This window comes from Canis aureus, chromosome 5, assembly GCF_053574225.1.
Source record: "Canis aureus isolate CA01 chromosome 5, VMU_Caureus_v.1.0, whole genome shotgun sequence".
Taxonomy (NCBI): domain Eukaryota; kingdom Metazoa; phylum Chordata; class Mammalia; order Carnivora; family Canidae; genus Canis; species Canis aureus.
In genome coordinates this window covers 2,398,090-2,416,270 of record NC_135615.1, presented here as the reverse complement: position 1 = coordinate 2,416,270, position 18,181 = coordinate 2,398,090, and the positions used below count along the sequence as shown (strand labels likewise).

The following is an 18,181-nucleotide window of genomic DNA, read 5'->3' as shown; positions in this document are numbered from 1 at the left end:
TTAGAATCTAGAACTCTTCCTGATAAAAATTTTCTAACTTTTCAGTAGGCCCTTATGAATTAAGAAAATTATGGGTCCTCAACGCAGGAAATAATGTCCTTCTCAGGAGGTTTTGGGAAGATGTGAAACATTTTTTCTTGCCGACATGGCTGAGGACACTGCTTGATGACGTGGCTGGAACCAGTTGTGCAAGAAGTCTTGCACAATAACAAATTAGCCTTTCTCAAATGTCATTGGACCCCTGTAGAGGAACATTGAGCTAGGTGAATTAACTACTTCCATTTTATAGCTGGGAAATAAAAGAAATTAGAAACAATTTACCTGGCAGGCCCAAAATGTGGATAAACAAGACTAGCTTCATGATGATAAGAGGCTTGATGTAAGAGTTCTTGATGTAAGAAGAAAGCAAGGGAGAAAAATGCACACTTTGCTTGCAGTGGTATCTGACAATTTTCCAGCTTTTTAAAAATCTTTTTATTTTGAAATGATTTTAGATTTATAGGAAGTTACAAAGATGGTACCATTCGTCCAGTTTCCACCAACTGTTAAAACGTACATGGTGATAGTACAATATCAAAACCAGGAAATTGGCATTGCTACCATGTGTGTGTTTAGTTGTGTCATCTAATCATGTGTGTCATTTTGAGAATGCTATATCAATGAAATCTTACAATACCTGACCTTTTGAGATTGACTTTTTTTCCACCTAGCATAATGCCCCTGAAATCGATTCCAGTTGCTGTGTGTATCAATAGTCTATTTGTATTGCTGAGTAGTACTCTGTGATAAGGATGTACTTTGGTTTATTTGACCACCTGTTGTCACATATTTTGGTTATTTCCAGTTTTTGAATATTAGAAACAAAGTGTCTATGGACATTTGTGTATGGGTCTTTGTCTAGACTTAAGTTTCTATTTCTTTGGGATAAATGTCCAGAAGAGTAATTGCTAAGTAGAACCATAAGTGTATGTCTGGTTTTATGAGAAACTGCTAGACTGTTTTCCACAGTGGTTGTACCATTTTACATTTCCAACAGTAATGTATGGCAGGTGCAGTTTCTTTGCATCCTTGTGAGCATTTGATATTATCACTTTTTTATTTTAGCTGTGCAGTAATAGCTCATTGTGGTCTTAATTTGCATTTCCCTAATGGCTGGTGATGTAGAAAATCTTTCATGTACTTGCTATCAATACAACTTTTCAAAGAAATATTGCTTCATGTCTTTTGCTCTTCTAATTGGATTTTCTCATTGCTGCATTTTAAGTGTTCTTTACCTATTCTGGACTTGAATTCTTTGTCAAATATGTGGTTTGCAAATATTTTCTCTCTGTACTTACCCTTTTTTTTTTTTTTTTTTAGGATTACTTATTTATTTATTCATGAGAGGCAGAGAGAGGCAGAGACATAGGCAAAGGGAGAATCAGGACCCTAGGATCACAGCCTGAGCCAAAGGCAGATGCTCAACCACTGAGCCACCCAGGCTTTTCTCATCCTCTTAATAGAGTCTTTTGGAAAGGAAATGCTTTTAGTTTTGATGACATTCAGTTTTCTGTCTTTTCTTTATGAATGATGCTTTGATACCATTTTTAGATATTATTCCGCTCGTGTTAGGTCCTAAAGATTTTCTTCTAAAGTATTATAATATTACATTTTCACATTTAAATCTGTAATTCATTTTGGATTGATTTTTGTATAAGGTATGATGTGTAAATTCAGGGGGTTTGTTTTGTTTTGTTTTGTTTTGTTTTGTTTTGTTTTGTTTCTGTTTTTGGCCTGGGACATTTATTTGTTCCAGCACTGTTTGTTGAAAAGAATGCTTTATTTCATTGAATTGCTTTTGCATAATTAAGAAAAATCAGTTGACCTTACTTGGCTATTTTTGGGTTCTTTCTTCTGTTCTATTGATCTGTGTGTCCATCCGTAGATTCCACACAGTGTTGATGACCATGGCTATGTTCCAAGTCTCAGAATCAGGAAGTGTGGTTTTCCAGTTTATTTTTCTTTTTTATAATTGTTTAGCTACTCTATCCTTTGCCTTTCCATATAAATTTAAAAATAATCTCCTTTCGGGGACGGAGTGGCCAATGGCCTGCAGAGCAACATGCCTAAGTTTTATTGTGACTACTGCGACACATACCTCACCCATGACTCTCCATCTGTGAGAAAGACACACTGCAGTGGTAGGAAACACAAAGAGAATGTGAAAGACTACTATCAGAAATGGATAGAAGAGCAGGCTCAGAGCCTGATCAACAAAACAACCACTGCATTTCAACAAGGAAAGATACCTCCTACTCCATTCTCTGTTCCTCCTCCTGCAGGGGCAATTATCCCACCTCCCCCCAGTCTCCTGTGTCCTCCTCGCCCTGGTATGATGCCAGCCCCCCATATGGGGGGCCCTCCCATGATGCCAATGATGGGCCCTCCTCCTCCTGGAATGCTGCCAGTGGGACCTGCTCCTGGAATGAGTTCACCTATGGGAGGCCACATGCCAGTGATGCCTGGGTCCCCAATGATGAGACCTCTTGCCCGTCCCATGATGGTGCCTACTTGGCCCAGAGTGACTCGACCAGACAGACAAGGAGAGACAGGAACCTCTTTATATTAATTTTATATTACTTGTTCTACTTCACCAGGAGATCATGGTGCTGTGACTCTGGGTGTTTTCTAACAGCATGACAAGGAAGACTTGCTTCCCTTTCCTATCAAAGAGAGAATAGTTTTTGCAGGGGAGTAGTGGGACAAAAAAAAAAAAAAAAGGCAATTTTCATTTGTATTGTGAAATGTGAAAATAAAATTGTCAACTGTTTTAGTTAAAAAAAAAAATCTCTATCTACAGGAATCTTTCTGGGGTTTTTATACGATTCTGTTAAACCTGGATATCAACTTGGGGAGAATTGACTTCTTTACTCTGTTGAGTCTTTGATTCATAATCCCCATAAATCTCTCCATTTTTTAGATCTGTGATTTCATTCATCAGCATTGTATAGTTTTTAGAATATGAGTCTTGTCCATATTTTGTTTGATTGATATCTATATGTTTATATCTATCTATAAAAAACCCTTCAGTTTATATCTGTTTATTCCATTTTTTATGCTTATAAATGGTATTCTTAATTTCAGCATCCATGTTCATTGACAACATATAGAAATACAATGGATTTTGTTTCTTGATTCTGTATGTTGTTACTTTGCTGAACTTGATCTTTAGTTCTAGAAGACTTTTATAGATTCCTTGGGGTTTTCTATGGATGTAGACCTGCAATGACATCATTATGTCATCCACAAATAAGAATGGTTTTATCTCTTTTAATTTTTCCAGTCTGTATACCACCCATGTCTTTTTCTAGGCTGATGGCATTTTTTAGAATTTCCAGCCCTCTGGGAGAGGAGACATTTCTGCCCTTTCCTAATCTTAAGCTTCAGCCTTTCTCCATGATGTATGATGTTACTAACAGATTTTTTTGGAGATGCTTTTTATCAAGTTTAGCAAGTTAGTTATAATTATTAGTTTTTTGGAGAGCTTCTGTCATGATGGGTGTTGAATTTTGTCAGATATTTTTTCTGCATCAGTTAATATGATCATGTGATTTTCTTCTTTAGCCTGTTAATTTGTTGGATTACATTGCCTTTTTGAATATTGAATCAGCCTTGAATTCCTGCAATAAGCATCACTTGTTCATGATTTTATATAGTGCTCAGTTCTACTTGGTGATATTTTTGTTAAGGATTTTTGTTTCTACATTCATGAAAGATATTGGCTCTTAGTTTTGTTTTGCTTTTTAATTTTTTATCCTGTCTTCATCAGACTTTTGTATCTTTTCCATATTCTTTTGAATATATACTTATACATCATTTATGCTAGCAAATATGAAAAGAGCAAATAACTTTGCAATAAAATGTTAAACTCAGTCTAACATTTTGCTTTATATACATAAGACTTCACTTTTAAGTACACAGTTAAATTTATAAGTATGTAATGGAAATACTTTGCCAACAAAAAATCATTAAAATTCTATTGAGGGTTGTTTAATTATTTTTAGATAGCTAAGATCAAGTTAAGATATGAATTATATCAATATATTATAGGTTGAAAAGACCTTTCTACCAAGTAGCTCTCAACAAAATCTTAGGAAATATTTAAACAATCTTCAGTAAAAGTGGTTATTTAAGATCTGTTTCTTAGTTATAACACAGATAAGTTTTATTTCATGATTTGATTGGATGCATGCCTTCTAGTCCATCTCAGGATTTGCCAGTTCTGTATACATCAACTAAAATCAAAACTGGTGTCATTAAACAAAGATCTTCTTTTGCCACTAATAGAGAATTATGGTGTGGATTCATGTTTAGGCTTCCTAATATGTTGAATGTGTATGTTATATTTATAAGGAGTAAGATATATACAGTATGTACCCACATATAAATATATACATATATAGTAGGTATGTGTGTGTAACTTTAAAAAAAAAATCACTTTTTAAAAAAAAAACATGAGTAAGACCCACATGGATATCTAAAGCTATCTGTTCCTGGTGAATTTCTAAAACTAATTAATGAGTGGCAATTAAGATGTAAATCATGACTATTATCTTATTTTCAAGAACAAAAGCTATTTGAAGTTATTACTTTGGAGCATCCATGACATTACCTTGACAATCTAAAATGACTTTAACATTGTTTATACCATCAATCTTCTTATAGCTGCATGAAATAAAATGTATTTTACAACATATTTTGATGAATGTTTCTATATGCAGCTCTTAGAAAAAGCATAGTTTCTCTTGTTTCAACTTTATTCTAATTTTACAGGATACAAGCCAAAACTCGTGAATTTAGAGAGCGACAAGCTCGAGAGCGTGACTATGCTGAAATCCAAGATTTTCATCGGACATTGGGTTGTAACGATGAGTTGATGTATGGGGGAATGTCTTCCTATGAAGGTTCTATGGCGCTCAACACCAGACCCCAGAGCCCAAGAGAAGGGCATATGATGGATGCTTTGTATGCCCAAGTGAAGAAACCACGGAATTCCAAACCTTCATCTGTAGACAGGTAGGCTCCAGGAGCAATCAAGGTATTGCTTCCAAATCAACTTTTATATAGTTTTTGACAAGGGAGTGGATTGTTCATCAATTCTCAAACCAGGACTGCCTTTTATTAATGGCCTTTAGAAAGCCGTTGTGTCTAAAAGTATTGAGTTTTACACAAATCGAAGCTTAATGGAAAGAAGAGCAGAGGTTTTGATAGCTTTTCTAATGATTCCAACATATTTCGTCTTGTTCTTAAAATCACTTTAGACTGGAGAACTAAACTATAGTTTGTAGCTCAAATAAAAAGCAAACTTGAAACTATAGCTTTTTTACTTAAGCTGCATTTCCTTTTGTTGCTAACAGAGCCTCTAGTTATGGTAATTAAATAGATGGAGAGTGGCATGATTTGTTTGAATTATGATTTACTTAAAGGGCTGTTTTTTTTGGTGACATGATTTTCTATTATAAAAAAATTAGTGAATGAGATGTATAATATAACCAGTCTCCAAATTGGTTGTTAATAGCCACAGATCATAGGTGTGATTATGGATATTAATAGAGCACAAAGGAGTGAAATGTTGACTCTCTACTAATGACTACATATTTATTTCAAAATTTAACTGAGTATATGGCAATGTATTTATTAGTGGCTATATATTTATTTCAAATTCTGAAACATTTTAAAAACATAGTTTTCTAACTTGCCATTTGTATGTTCAAACACCTTATAAAGTTTAGTTCATGAAGAAAATAATTCTCATTTATTTTTATCTGAAACATAAGCATGTTGTCATAAACAGTATACTAATCTCATCATATATTATAATGGTCTTATAATCATTGCTCTCTAGAGGAGCTAGGCTTTGAATGTTCGAACTAGGTTTCACCTAAGAGGTGTGGTTCTCAAACTTTGGCTTGCATCAGAATCACCTGGAGGGCTTCTTTGACCACAGATTGCTGAACCTTTCCCTAGAATTTTGATTCAGCAGGCCTACAAAGGAGTGGAGCCTAGAGTTTGCAGTTCTAACAAGTTTTGTTTTTTGAGGCTAATGCTGCTGGTCTCTGGTGCTGCACTTTATGAACCCCTACAGAACTAGAGAGGCGTTGGAATTAGTTTGTCTCTAGCACCAATGTGTTAACTTGGCTGCTATGTTTTCCAAACAGTCTATGTTTTAGTTATTTATTTCCAGCTATTTTTTAATAGAGGTTTGCAAATGTTAACAGATAACCTTCAGGCAAACCCAGAGGAAGCATTTTAAAAGGTAGCAAAAGGAGGTAGGCCTTAAGGTAAAACTCTAGTCAGTTTTCCTTTCTCTTCTTTCCTTTCCTTTCCTCTTTTCTCTTTTCTTTCTTTCTTTTCTTTCTTTCTTTCTTTCTTTCTTTCTTTCTTTCTTTCTTTCTTTCTTTCTTTCTTTCTCTTCTTTTGCTGGGTTTTAGATTATCTTTATTAGGAAAATCTGTTTGATGTTGACTGTAATGAGTAAGTAATATAAGTTAATATTTAAATTCCTTTGGCGTGATCACCTAGAAAGTACAAAGTGCTTGTTAACTAACATTGATGTGTCAGGACTCAAAGAATAAGGTCATTATCAGTAACAGTGTTTTCATAAGAAACTTCTTACTTGGTTTTTGTTCTATTTGTGAAAGCTTCTTGTAGAAGGTCAAATAGCACTTGAAGGCCTTGACTTGTCCCATTGAGAGTGGTTTTCTTAGGAGAAAGGACAGCACAAACATTGGCATTGCCCATTAGTAACTTTTGGAAGAACTAAAAGAAAATTAATATTGTATTGATCACTGATAAAAAATTTTAAACATTCCCAGTTCCTCCCACATCTGGTTTGAAAATCTGGTAAGTAATGGATGTGCTTGTAGTGGTTGTTCACCTGGCTTCGAAATCCTACCTGTCATGAGGGACAGGAGTCCACAGGGATCTCTCCAGCCCCTGAGGGCCAGAATCAGTTGTTTAAATCCCAATTTAAAACCCCAGAGCCCTGCAAGAGTCTAAATCTCCCCTGACAATTTCTGCAGATTTTCAAAAGGACTTATGTGCTCAGAGCACCATCTGCTACTGGACTCAGGCATCCTGCCTATGCTCTTGGCTCTGCACTGTGCTGAGCCCACACTGAAACTCAGCCTCCTAAACTAATTTCTTTCGAAACCCCACTTGCCAGAACATTTCTGAGGAGACTTTTGTCTTGGGGATGAGTTGTACCAGGCAGTGAACAGCTCAAAAATCACATCATAGACATTGCTATATTCAAAATTCCCCTCAGCCTCACTCAAGCATGTCCTAGACAGCTATGTACCACTGGGGACCTTCAGTTCTATGCATCTGAGCACCCCAAAGGGTGATTGGACTAGAGGATTTCTAAGGCACTGCCCACTCAAGAGAAAGAGACACTTTATTTTTTCTTTAAAAGGGATCACAGGAACTTTATAGATTTCTGTAATTCTTACTTTTACAGAGAACAAGATGTCCATCAAACAATGATATTAGTAATACAAAAAGTTGGGAGTTATCACACCTGTAAAGTGCTCACTTACCAACCTGTCACCAAATATGAATTTGGCTTGGAAATAACAGTATCACCTCTGCTGTCCTTTTCTGTCAGGGAGAAAGTGGTGGAAAAGTGGCTCTCAGACTTAGTAGTAATAGAGACCCTTTAAAGGACAATGCCTTGATACTGCCTACAGAATTAAATAGTTTTGATTATAATGTTACTTAAATATGTATAAAAATAAAATAGGGCTAAACTCCTTCTGTTTACAGCCATTATACAACTATAAAACCAAACATCTTTACAAATTAAATACAAACAAAACGACAAAACCATTACATTCAAATGAATAGCATTAATTTAATGTGGCCAATAATGTGTTTTAAAATCTAAACTCTTAGACAAATCATTAATATGGTGGTGGCTGCTCTTTGGCAAGTTCATTTGAGTTTGCGCACCTACCCACACAGGCCAAGGGCTGACTCCATTCCCACATCCTTTTCTCAGTAAGATTTCTGCAGTTCTTTTGCATGTTTGCACCCAGCTACCTTTGGCCTATATGTCACATCGATGCATCATTTACATGTGAAGTCCAACTTGCTCTAGTATCAGTAACTTGAGACAAAAAAAATGTCATTTCTTGGTGACTTCATGTTTGTGAACTTAAATTCAGACAGTGAAATAACACACTAATAAGATAATCTAGAAATGTTTATATTAAAAAGTAATCATTCAAATGAAAACAAAACACTTAACACTCCTCAGAGTGTATCTCCTGTATGAAGAATATAACCAATAAAGAAACTAACATCAGTTAATTAAATTTCACCAAAATTTGCAACTGGTGAACTGGTGCAACTTTATTCAAATTTTGGACTTCATGGGAGCATAGGTATTCAGTTGACCATCTGTTTCTGGGATTTTCATTGTTTGATAAGAAAGCAGTATTCTGAATTTCATTGCTTAATCATTTTGATTGATCTTATAGTCAGAAACGTGCATCCGTTAGGCCCACATGGAAATAGCCAGGGCTAATTCATTAAGTGCTGTGAATTTGATGTCAAAATAGGATACTTTCTCAATTTCCACATATTATTTATAAAATGCTTTTTTTAATAGGGTCCCTTCATACTATGTCTAGAAATATTTACATGCTGGTTTAATTTGATGGACATATGAACTATTGCCTGACTGTATATGTTGGTCCCAGCGTCATTGTTTACTACTTTTTATTAACGATCTGGGTAACATTTTGACTTCTCATATTGGGTTGATGCTAAAGAGAAGCCACCCCTCCCTTCTGTTTTATGTGAATAACAAGGTTTGAACTGATAAAAACATTGGTGTGCTTATATTTTATCCTGATTATAACCAGAGACCTCAAGGATTTAGCTATGTAAATAATTCATAACTCTATATTTCTTTGGCAAGACTGTATTTCCTACTTGATTATTATATCTTCAGCTGGCTGGAATACTTACTTGAAAGTCTAATATGGTGCTCTCTGATAGATTTCTTCCCCACCATGGAAGACATCCCAGCTACCTGCCACCCAACACCTACTCTCTCCTTCCTCCTTGCTTAATAGAATCCCAATTTTGTTCAGGCTGTTCACCTTTGCAGTGAAAGGTGATTATGTGACATCATTATGACTAATGAGTTAGAAGTGGATCTGGGTGGAACTTTCTGCAAAGCTTGTTTATTTATGATTGGAAAAAATGGAGCCAATTCAGCTTTTTCCCTTTGCCATTTCCCCTTCTTCCTGCCTAGAACTTGGGTGGGTGCTCCAAGGTTGGGTTTATCTAACAATCTTGAGGTTGAAGGCCATTGTAGAGGAAGATGAAGCAGCCTGTTCCCTTAAGCAAGGGTTCTAGTCCCGGCATGCCTGCCCTCTTTGTTACCTGTGCAACTGAGCCCCTTACTTGTCTAATTCATTCTTCATCATGTTTGTTTTATGGAACCAAATAGCATTTTGAGTCTAGCAAATTATGCACATAAGAGCCCAGAGGGAATGATCATGCCCAGATCAAGACTGTCTAAAGAACTATCCCCTGGTCAAATCATCTCCATGATGTTTTGTGAAGTTAAATAGTGGGCAAAATGTTCCAGTGTTGCTTGATTAGTTCTACTTTTCACTTTATTTAGCCTGTACTTAAATAAATGTTACCAATCAAATGTCTGCTAGCATCCATCCTTCTTCACTCTGATATAGCACGATCTCCTGGCAACTCCTACCTCTATCAGCAATCCTGCTATGGAGCAGGAAGCAGTGGTATGTAATGTCCAGGAGCCTGAACTATGGAGTACACTCCCTGAGTCTGGTTCTGGGTTCTTCCACTATAAGCTGTGCAAACTCTCTGCTTCATTTTCGTCATCTGTAAAATAAGGATAATAATGACACTTACTTTATCAGGCTCTGGAAGAACTAAATTTGTCCATACATGTAAAGCACCTGGGTACCTGGGTAGCTCAATCGATTAAGCGTCTGGCTTTTAATTTCTGCTCAGGTCATGATCTCAGGGTCATGGGATCAAGCCCCAAGTTGGGGTGGGGGTGGGGTCCATGCTCAGTGGAGAGTCTGCTTCTCTCCTTCTTACCCTCCCCCTGCTTCCACACACATTCTCTCTTTCTCTTTATACACACACACACACACACACACACACACACTATAAATAATAAAAAATACATATAAAGCACTTATATAGTCCACAATAAACCCTATTTAAGTGTTTGATGTTGCTATTGTTTGTTAGGAAATGAGTGTTTTCCCTCAGGAAAGCACAGCATCCCCACCTGGATGCAGAAACAAGCAAAGAATAAAATTGAAATGAATTAAAGTAGGTTTTATTCCTTACACATAATATACATGTAAAAGTGGGCATGCAACTCTGCTGATACCACTTTAGTCGTTCAATCGCTTGGTCTCTAAGTATTCTCCGTAAGTCACGTCACATCATGAACATTTCTTTTTAAATTAGGACTTACTGGGTTCAGTATGAGGCCGAGTGCAAGTACTTGTAAGTGCTGAGTACTGTAAAGTGGCTTATTTGAGAGAGGAAATAGGGTGATAGTTGTGGAAGAATGTTATCTCTCAGTTGATTTCAGGCCTTTGACAATTTGAAAGTCTTCATTTTGTACTTTCATGGAATTCTTTGAAGTTCTTCATGCTCTGTTTTCATGAGATTCTTGCTGATTCCAAGCTCCAAGCTTGCAAAGCTCCAGGGAAATATGGAGACTTGAACTTTTTTTTTTTTTTTTTTGAGACTTGAACTTCTTAAACCTTGTCTAAAATTTTGACATTTCTATTTACATCAGATTATCTCCAGGCAGGGCAGACAGGCAGGAATCATGATCTTAAGAACTGTCACAGACTGCATTCTAGAATAGTGATTTTTCAAATTTTAGCTTGTATACAAGGAACCTGGAATACTTCTCACAAATGCAGCTTTGTTGACCTCTTCTCATATTCTGATTCAGTAGGTCTGGTTGGGGACTAAGAACCCACATTTTCAACAAGCACCTCAGTTGATTGTAATGCAACTGGTCCATTCATACTTTGGAAAGCACTACTCTTGGGCCAATGAAAACAAACAAAATAAAATTGGAACTCTAATGTAAGTTAGTTTATTAAGGTCTATTAACAATGAAGCTACAAAATAATTTATAGTTTGTATATTAGGCACAGCTCTATCTTGGCATTCATATATGTCAATTTTTCACTTATTAAATAATCATTTTGTTTAAAAGATCAACTACAAGGGCACCTGAGTGGCTCAGTTGGTTAAGTGTCTGCTTTCGGCTCAGGTCATAATCCCAGGGTCCTGGGATCGAGCCCTGCATCGGGCTCCCTGCTCAGCTAAGAGTCTCCTTCTCCCCTTCCCATTCCCCCAGCTTGTGTACGCACTCTCTCTCTGTCAAATAAATAAAGAAAATCTTTAAAAAAAAAATAAAAGGTCAACTACAGGCATAATATTCATACTTGATTCAGTGTTTCTTGACACCAAAAGTTTCTTTTCACATAAGTTATACAACTCCAATTTAAAAGCTTAGTATCCTTTGAATTCTAACAAAGAATTGATGAAGTGCTGGTCAGTAATATTTTTATTTACTTGAGGCCATCAAGCAATTCATATTTTTACATCTAGATACAGAATCTATAGTTAAAAACTCTACAGAAAAACCGCTCTAATGGACATTTACTGACTGTCACCATGCAATCATTTGCCACCAAGAGTGCATTGTCCTCAAATATAATTGAAATAAAATAGGTACTGTGCTGCTATAAATCTAAATAGCAGGAAAATAGTAGGCTAGACTCTGCCAGCTTGTTCAGGACACCTTAATGGAAATATAAATACCATAATCATATGCTTTTCGCCTGCATTTCACTACTGAAAAGAAATGTGGATTTTAAAAGACCCTGTGACCTTGTTTTTTCCCCCCATTAAAACTGAAATCCAATTGTGTCAAAAGGAAGTGTGACAAACATAGAACAAAACAAATTTTCTTAGATATAGGTAGTTTTTAAACAAGTGCTCTTTTTAAAATGTTGAGTCACATAACAAAGTTGTATTTGCTATTCACAAAGTCAAATACCACTTTATTTACTTACATTTACTTGGTATTATTCATCTCTGCTTTTCTTGAAATGTGAGAAAATAATTCTCAAACGTATACATCTCATTGTCATAATGAGTTTTTCAAGTTGGTGCCATTTTGCTAATTAATGCACTCTGTCCAGGTCTCTTCTCAGTGACCTTGGCTATCTTTTTTCTGACCTTGGCCAGTTCCATTCACCTCAGCAAATGTCCCAAACTTGGTGGTTCCCTTCAACATGCCTCTCTTGTCCAAACCTACCACCCCCCTCCATCTGTGCCCAGTCTCCTTTCCTTTCCCCACTCACTGCAGGTCAGGTCTCCTTCCAGGCCAATTCTGTGCATGCTCTGTGCACACTCTGCCAACCCTCCCCACTCCCACCCTCTCACTCCCTGCAAGAAGCCTGCTACATCAGTCCTTCTTTGGGGTTCCTTCTTCAGACTGTGCCTCTCTGCTCACTCTTCCACAGAGTGGTAAACATGCCGATGTCTTTATGATGCTGTTTAAAAAAAAAAACAACACTTTTTTACCCTCCAGCTATTTTGTGCCCTATTTTTCCTCTGTACTTCTAATTCAAACTTCTTGAAAGAGTAATCTAGATTTGATATAAACTGATGTATCTTCTTTCCCACATCTCATTCATTCCATGCAGTAGGCACAAAAATGCCTTCCACCTCCACCCAAGATGCCCATCTCCTAATCCCTGAAACCTCTGAACACGTTGCTCTAGTTATACAGCAAAAAGTACATTGCAGATCTGATTGAGTTAAGGGTCTTAAAATGGGGAGATTTTCCTAGATTACCTATTCCAATGGGCTCAATGGAATCACAGGAGTCGTCATAAGTGAAAGAGGGGGACAGGAGAGTCAGAGCCAGAGAGAAATTTGAAGATGCTGGAGTGTTGGCTTTAAAGACAGGAAGGGACGGTGACACAAGGAATACCGGTGGCTTCTAGGAGTTGGAAAAGGCAAGGATACAGTCTCCCCTAGAGCCTCTGGAAGGAACATGACACTACTGACACCTTGATTTTAGCCCAGTGAAACCCATTTTGGACTTCTGGCCTCCAAAACTACAATATAGTTATAGTTTCCTAATGGCCTCCTAAATTCCTGATCCACTAAACACTTCAGTTCTTTCCATTTTGAATCATCTGTGGCATTCCTGGAACTCTCTTCTCTGAGTTTCTGGGTATGATACTACTGCCTCTTGCTTCCTACTTCCTTTATGAATCTTTCTTTACTGTCCCTTTAAAGATTCTCTTCTTGCCTGCTGAGGTTGAATTCTTTAGGGAAGTAGCTCTGCACCACTGCTCTTTCCTATGTGGTCTTTCCGGTTAATGTAATTCCTGCATGGCTCTGGCGGTGGGCAATCTGCACTAGTCCATTCCTCTCCTGGAAGCCCCAGGCCCTTGGAGCAGACTGCTGGCTAGGTGTGCTTGCTTCCTATGCTGTCAGGTACCTAAACCCAACCTATCTCAAATTGAATTCATTGCTTCATTCCAAATCTCTTCTAATTTCATGATACTGGCAGGAATCTGCTAACTCATCTCCCTGCCTGCACTCCAGTCTTGTTCTCCTCAAATCCCTGCTTTTCCCAATACCTGGAGTTTTCTATGCAAAATAAAGATAGATCTGACATCTCATTCCCCTGGTTAAAATTATTCTGTGGCTGTTCATTGTCTCCACAATGCACTCCAAGCTGTCAGTATGGTGTCTGTGGGCCTTGAAGACCTCCCAGTTTAGCCTCATTCTTAATTACATCAGGCGGTGTCCTATTGTTTCATATCCTCCTTTCCTAAAAGGGGATCTTCTAAAAGTATAAACCCAACTTCATGAAATACATGGGTGAATTATGTGGTTCTCTGGTTGTTATATGTTGTGCAAATGCTAAATTTTGTTGGGTAAAAACAAGCAATCACCGTTCATTAAGCTATTCTAATATAGTTAGAGATGTAGCAATTAAATTAGAGGCCGAGGTGACATAAACAACCCAACAAATGAAATCTTGAAAGTAATGAAGCCATAAATAAGGTCATGGCTAATTTTAAAGACTTCTTGTTTAATTCTTTTTGTTGATTAACATTGCCTGAAACCACAATTTGTTTGTGGAAGTAATGTGTAATGGGTGTTGTTTATTTATATATTTATTTTAGCTTTAGAGAAGGTTTAAGCATTCTGCAGAAATATGAGGATAAAGGAAAACTATTGTAGACCCTGGTAGTTACCAGGCAAATAATCTTCCAGCACAGTGTGTTTGCTTTTGTTTTAATGCCTTTCCTTTTGAGGGCACTGAACTTTTGGGTCTTTGATAATGAGCTAGCCACACTGAGGTCAAAATCTGCTTGAGCTGTTTAGTATTTCATTTGATTTTAGCCTTCTAACAGAAGCTCCAAGATCCTGCTTTAAATGCAACTTGGCACGATAACTCATCTTTTTATTCTATCCCAACCACCTGGCCCTCCTGTCCTGTAGACCATCCAAACTCATGGATTCAAATACCAATCTTATTGGTATATAGTGGTCTTAGATTGGTATTATTTTCTTTCTTGCTCCTGAACAAAGATGGAATATCAGTCAACTATTAATATAAATTCATGAGGATTTATGTGGAGCCCTGTTGTGAGAAGCATTTTCAACTTTGGGGGAAACTTTATCAAGACCTGAATCCAAAATCCATTTTTAAATTAACTTCCCAGATGTTCTAGAGGTTTTCCTCCGGCAGCCCAACCTTCAGTGTGGATAACTGTTTGATTAGGCTTTGTGTGCTGCTTCATTCCTTCTCCTTTCATCAGTTCCTTGTTGGTTGATTTTGTGTAACTCCAAGGAAAAATGATAGTTGATTGAAAAATATTTGTTGTATTTTCCAATCAGGGAAGTGTTTGGGAAATCCTTTAGTGTCTCCCACTAAAATAGATGAGTAAATAGAAGTGTGGAAATTCTAAGCTTTCTGTATTGTTACAGAACAGAATATGACTAGATAATTCATCTAGGCTATGAATATGTAGTAATTACTTGAATATATATTTGAAATTGCATAAAAGAGAGTCAGTAAATCTTCATAGAATGAATGAATGCATGAATGTATATTATGGTATATAAACACAAATGTTTTTAAAACTGAATTTTTTGTATCAGTTTTTGTCCTTATTATTGGTTCTACCTCAGATGATTCAAGGGTCATATGATTGAGTCCATGGGAATACAGAGTTTTGAATATGTTTTTCTGCAAAATAAAATATCTTGGAGCCAGGTAAGTGTCTCGTCGGTGATTCCTTTTGGTGATGTGTCAGGATGGGTGTGTGGCTCTTTTAGCTTAGCTGCTTTACAAACGTACTATAATTTTACGAGTTGAATAGGTATCACTGGGCAAGAAAGTAACTCTAGCCTGAATTTGTGGGTTTTTTAGTACCTTTGTTTTAACTGAAATTCTTGGTTACCTCCAAGAGAGGCCTACCTGGCCCAGCTCCAGGTGAGGTTAATCTTCCCAGGGGCAGTGCCCAACTCCACCTGGAGCAAACAAAAGACCAACAGGCCAGAACCCAGGTCAGGACAGAACTCAGACTATCCAAGTGAGATGAAGAACACTACCGTCAGGAGTCTGGAGGATTTCCTGGGTGTGCATGAAACTTTTGTGACTTAAAATTGATGAGTAATGTCAATGTGAGTAGAGGAAATAGTATAGAGTCGAATTAAAGTATATGTTTAGAGATCCCATAGTTTGAACTTTAAAGCACATCTAGCAACTCAGATGAACAGCTAACAGTTTCAGTTAGAGAATCTTTCTCATGTAAACTTTACCATAGATTTTGTTTATTCTAAGTTAGATATAAATCAGATTTGCCTAAATTTTGTTTCAATGGGACTCATTTGCTGATTTGAACACAGTCAGAATAGAAAATAATTCTTCAAGATTCCCTTCAAATAAATCTGCCTAAAATCTCATTTCTACTATAAATTTGTAAGGAAAAAAAATTTACAGTGAAAAGATAAATTCCTTTATAGATTTTTCAAAGGTTTTAAGTAGCGGTATCTAAAATAATTGTAAATCACCCACCCACAAAAAATACTGCTATAGATTCATGTTGACCTCAGATAATTCTGGAATTGTGAAAATATATTTAAAAAATAAAAGTATATTATTGTCTTCATGAAGAAAAACGTGATTTGAAAGAAAACGTTTGCTATATCAGAACTTATTGATTATCATGATTGGAACACAATTACCTCCAAATAAATATGCATACCAACCAAATAGCAGATATCTTTTGCCTCTCTTTTCTGGTCTATGCTTTGTTACTTAATAGGTCATCTAATGCCAAGTACAAAGTTTGAAAAGCAGTAGTTGCTTAGTCTTTTGAAGGTTATATAATAAATGGGACCTGTGTTAGGCACTTAGGCAGAGAAATAGTAAAGTAAAATTTTAACTCCAAATCTATTTTAAATTCTAATGTCAATTAGAATTCTTGGGGTGCCTGGGGGGCTCAGTTGGTTAAGCGACCAACTCTGGATCTCAGCTTAGGTCTTAGGTCAAGCTCCATGTTTTGTTTTGTTTTCAAGAATTCTTAAAAAGGATTGGGGGAAATGGGAGGAATGCATGGAATTGGAGAGTGCTGGGAACATAGGATATCATCTGAAGGAATTAGGGTCTGTGCAATCCCTAGGCATACCCTAAAACTAGTCACTGTGGGTGGACAATTGTGATTTTCTGGCATTTGGCAGTCAGTGATGTGAGGCATGGGGGTTTCCTCTAAATTTCACAAAGTCACCTTGTGGCTTGTGGGTGAAAGGAGGAAGACCTAGAAAAATGACTGAAATTCTGTATAATCTGATACAGAAGAATTTTGTTTTGGGTTTTGCAAGCTGCATTAGCATAACTTTAAAAAATCACCCCTTTGTAATGGAAACTAAAGCTGAAGATAGTTATTTCTAATTATTCTCTTTTTCTTCTGTTTCCTTTTTTTCTTGAGTCTGTATGTTTAAGCTTTATGAAATATTCAAGGGCTCAAAGTCTCTGAACAAGCCCAAAGTTTTGTACATCGTCATCTTACAGCCTCTGTAGCTGTCTGTCTCCCTCCCCAGCACTTATCCCAAGGGCTCTTGGGTGCTGAAAACTGTGGAAACTCCGGGGATACAGAAATGAGCAAGACCTCATTTACCTCCATGATTCCTCCCACTTGGTGTCACCTGACAGACCATATACAATATATTGCATACATAGTGATATGAATTTAATAGGATGCTAAGGAGATTGATTCAGCCTGGGGAGGAGGGGCTTCTAAGGCGAGATGTGCTTGAGCTCCATCCTAAGAGGGTCAGAGTTTTTACATATATGTGTGTGTGTGTATGTGTGTGTATAAATAATAAATATATAGAATATATTATATGCATATTATATGTATAATATATGCAAACATATAATATGTATTTTACATAATCTACATAAATAGAAAAATAAAAATTTATAAGCTTTTGATAAAGAAAAATCTTTGCATATATATTTATCTAGTTTTGACTTCTAGTACAATCTAGTTAAGGTGCTGGATTTACATACATGCACCTGGTAAATATTACATATGGTCAATACATTACTGTGTAAATTCTTTACAAACTCCTGCTCCTAAATGCCACTGGCAGTGCTGCTGGGGCTTTTCTCTCTGAGTGGTCTTGTTCTTTGGAAGGGTTTATGGATTTTGGCAAGTAAGGTTTGCCTATAGCCTTTAGGGACCTGGGCATCTTCAGCTCTCAATGAGGTGGAGCTCGAGGCCTACAGGATAGAGAAGTAGAGCCTGGACGGGCGGAGAGGCTCTGTCCCTATTTCATAGTGACCACATGGTTTCTACGAGCACATATCCAGGATCAGGTGTCCTGAGTGGGAGCTGTGGTTGGTGACATTGACCTTATGGATTCAAAATATGTCTGTGAGAATATTGTGTTTTTCATGAAGTATTACTTAAAGCATTTGAAAAACCTAAAATTCTTGTTTTGGTTATTCTTTACTGTGAATGGCATGTGGTTTGCAATATCTCCAGGCCTGTAGGCTTTGCTGGATCACCAA

At 36.8% G+C, this 18,181-nt stretch overlaps 1 protein-coding gene across 24 annotated transcripts in view; it reads left to right on the top strand.

The window, feature by feature from the left end:
* Positions 1-18,181, top strand: part of PARD3 (par-3 family cell polarity regulator) — a 648,392-nt gene that overhangs the window by 493,699 nt on the left and 136,512 nt on the right. For all 24 annotated transcript variants that reach the window (XM_077896592.1, XM_077896595.1, XM_077896596.1 and 21 more), the window contains one exon: positions 4,813-5,055. In XM_077896592.1, coding sequence (XP_077752718.1) covers positions 4,813-5,055 — 243 coding nt within the window. The remainder of the gene's footprint in view (positions 1-4,812; positions 5,056-18,181) is intronic.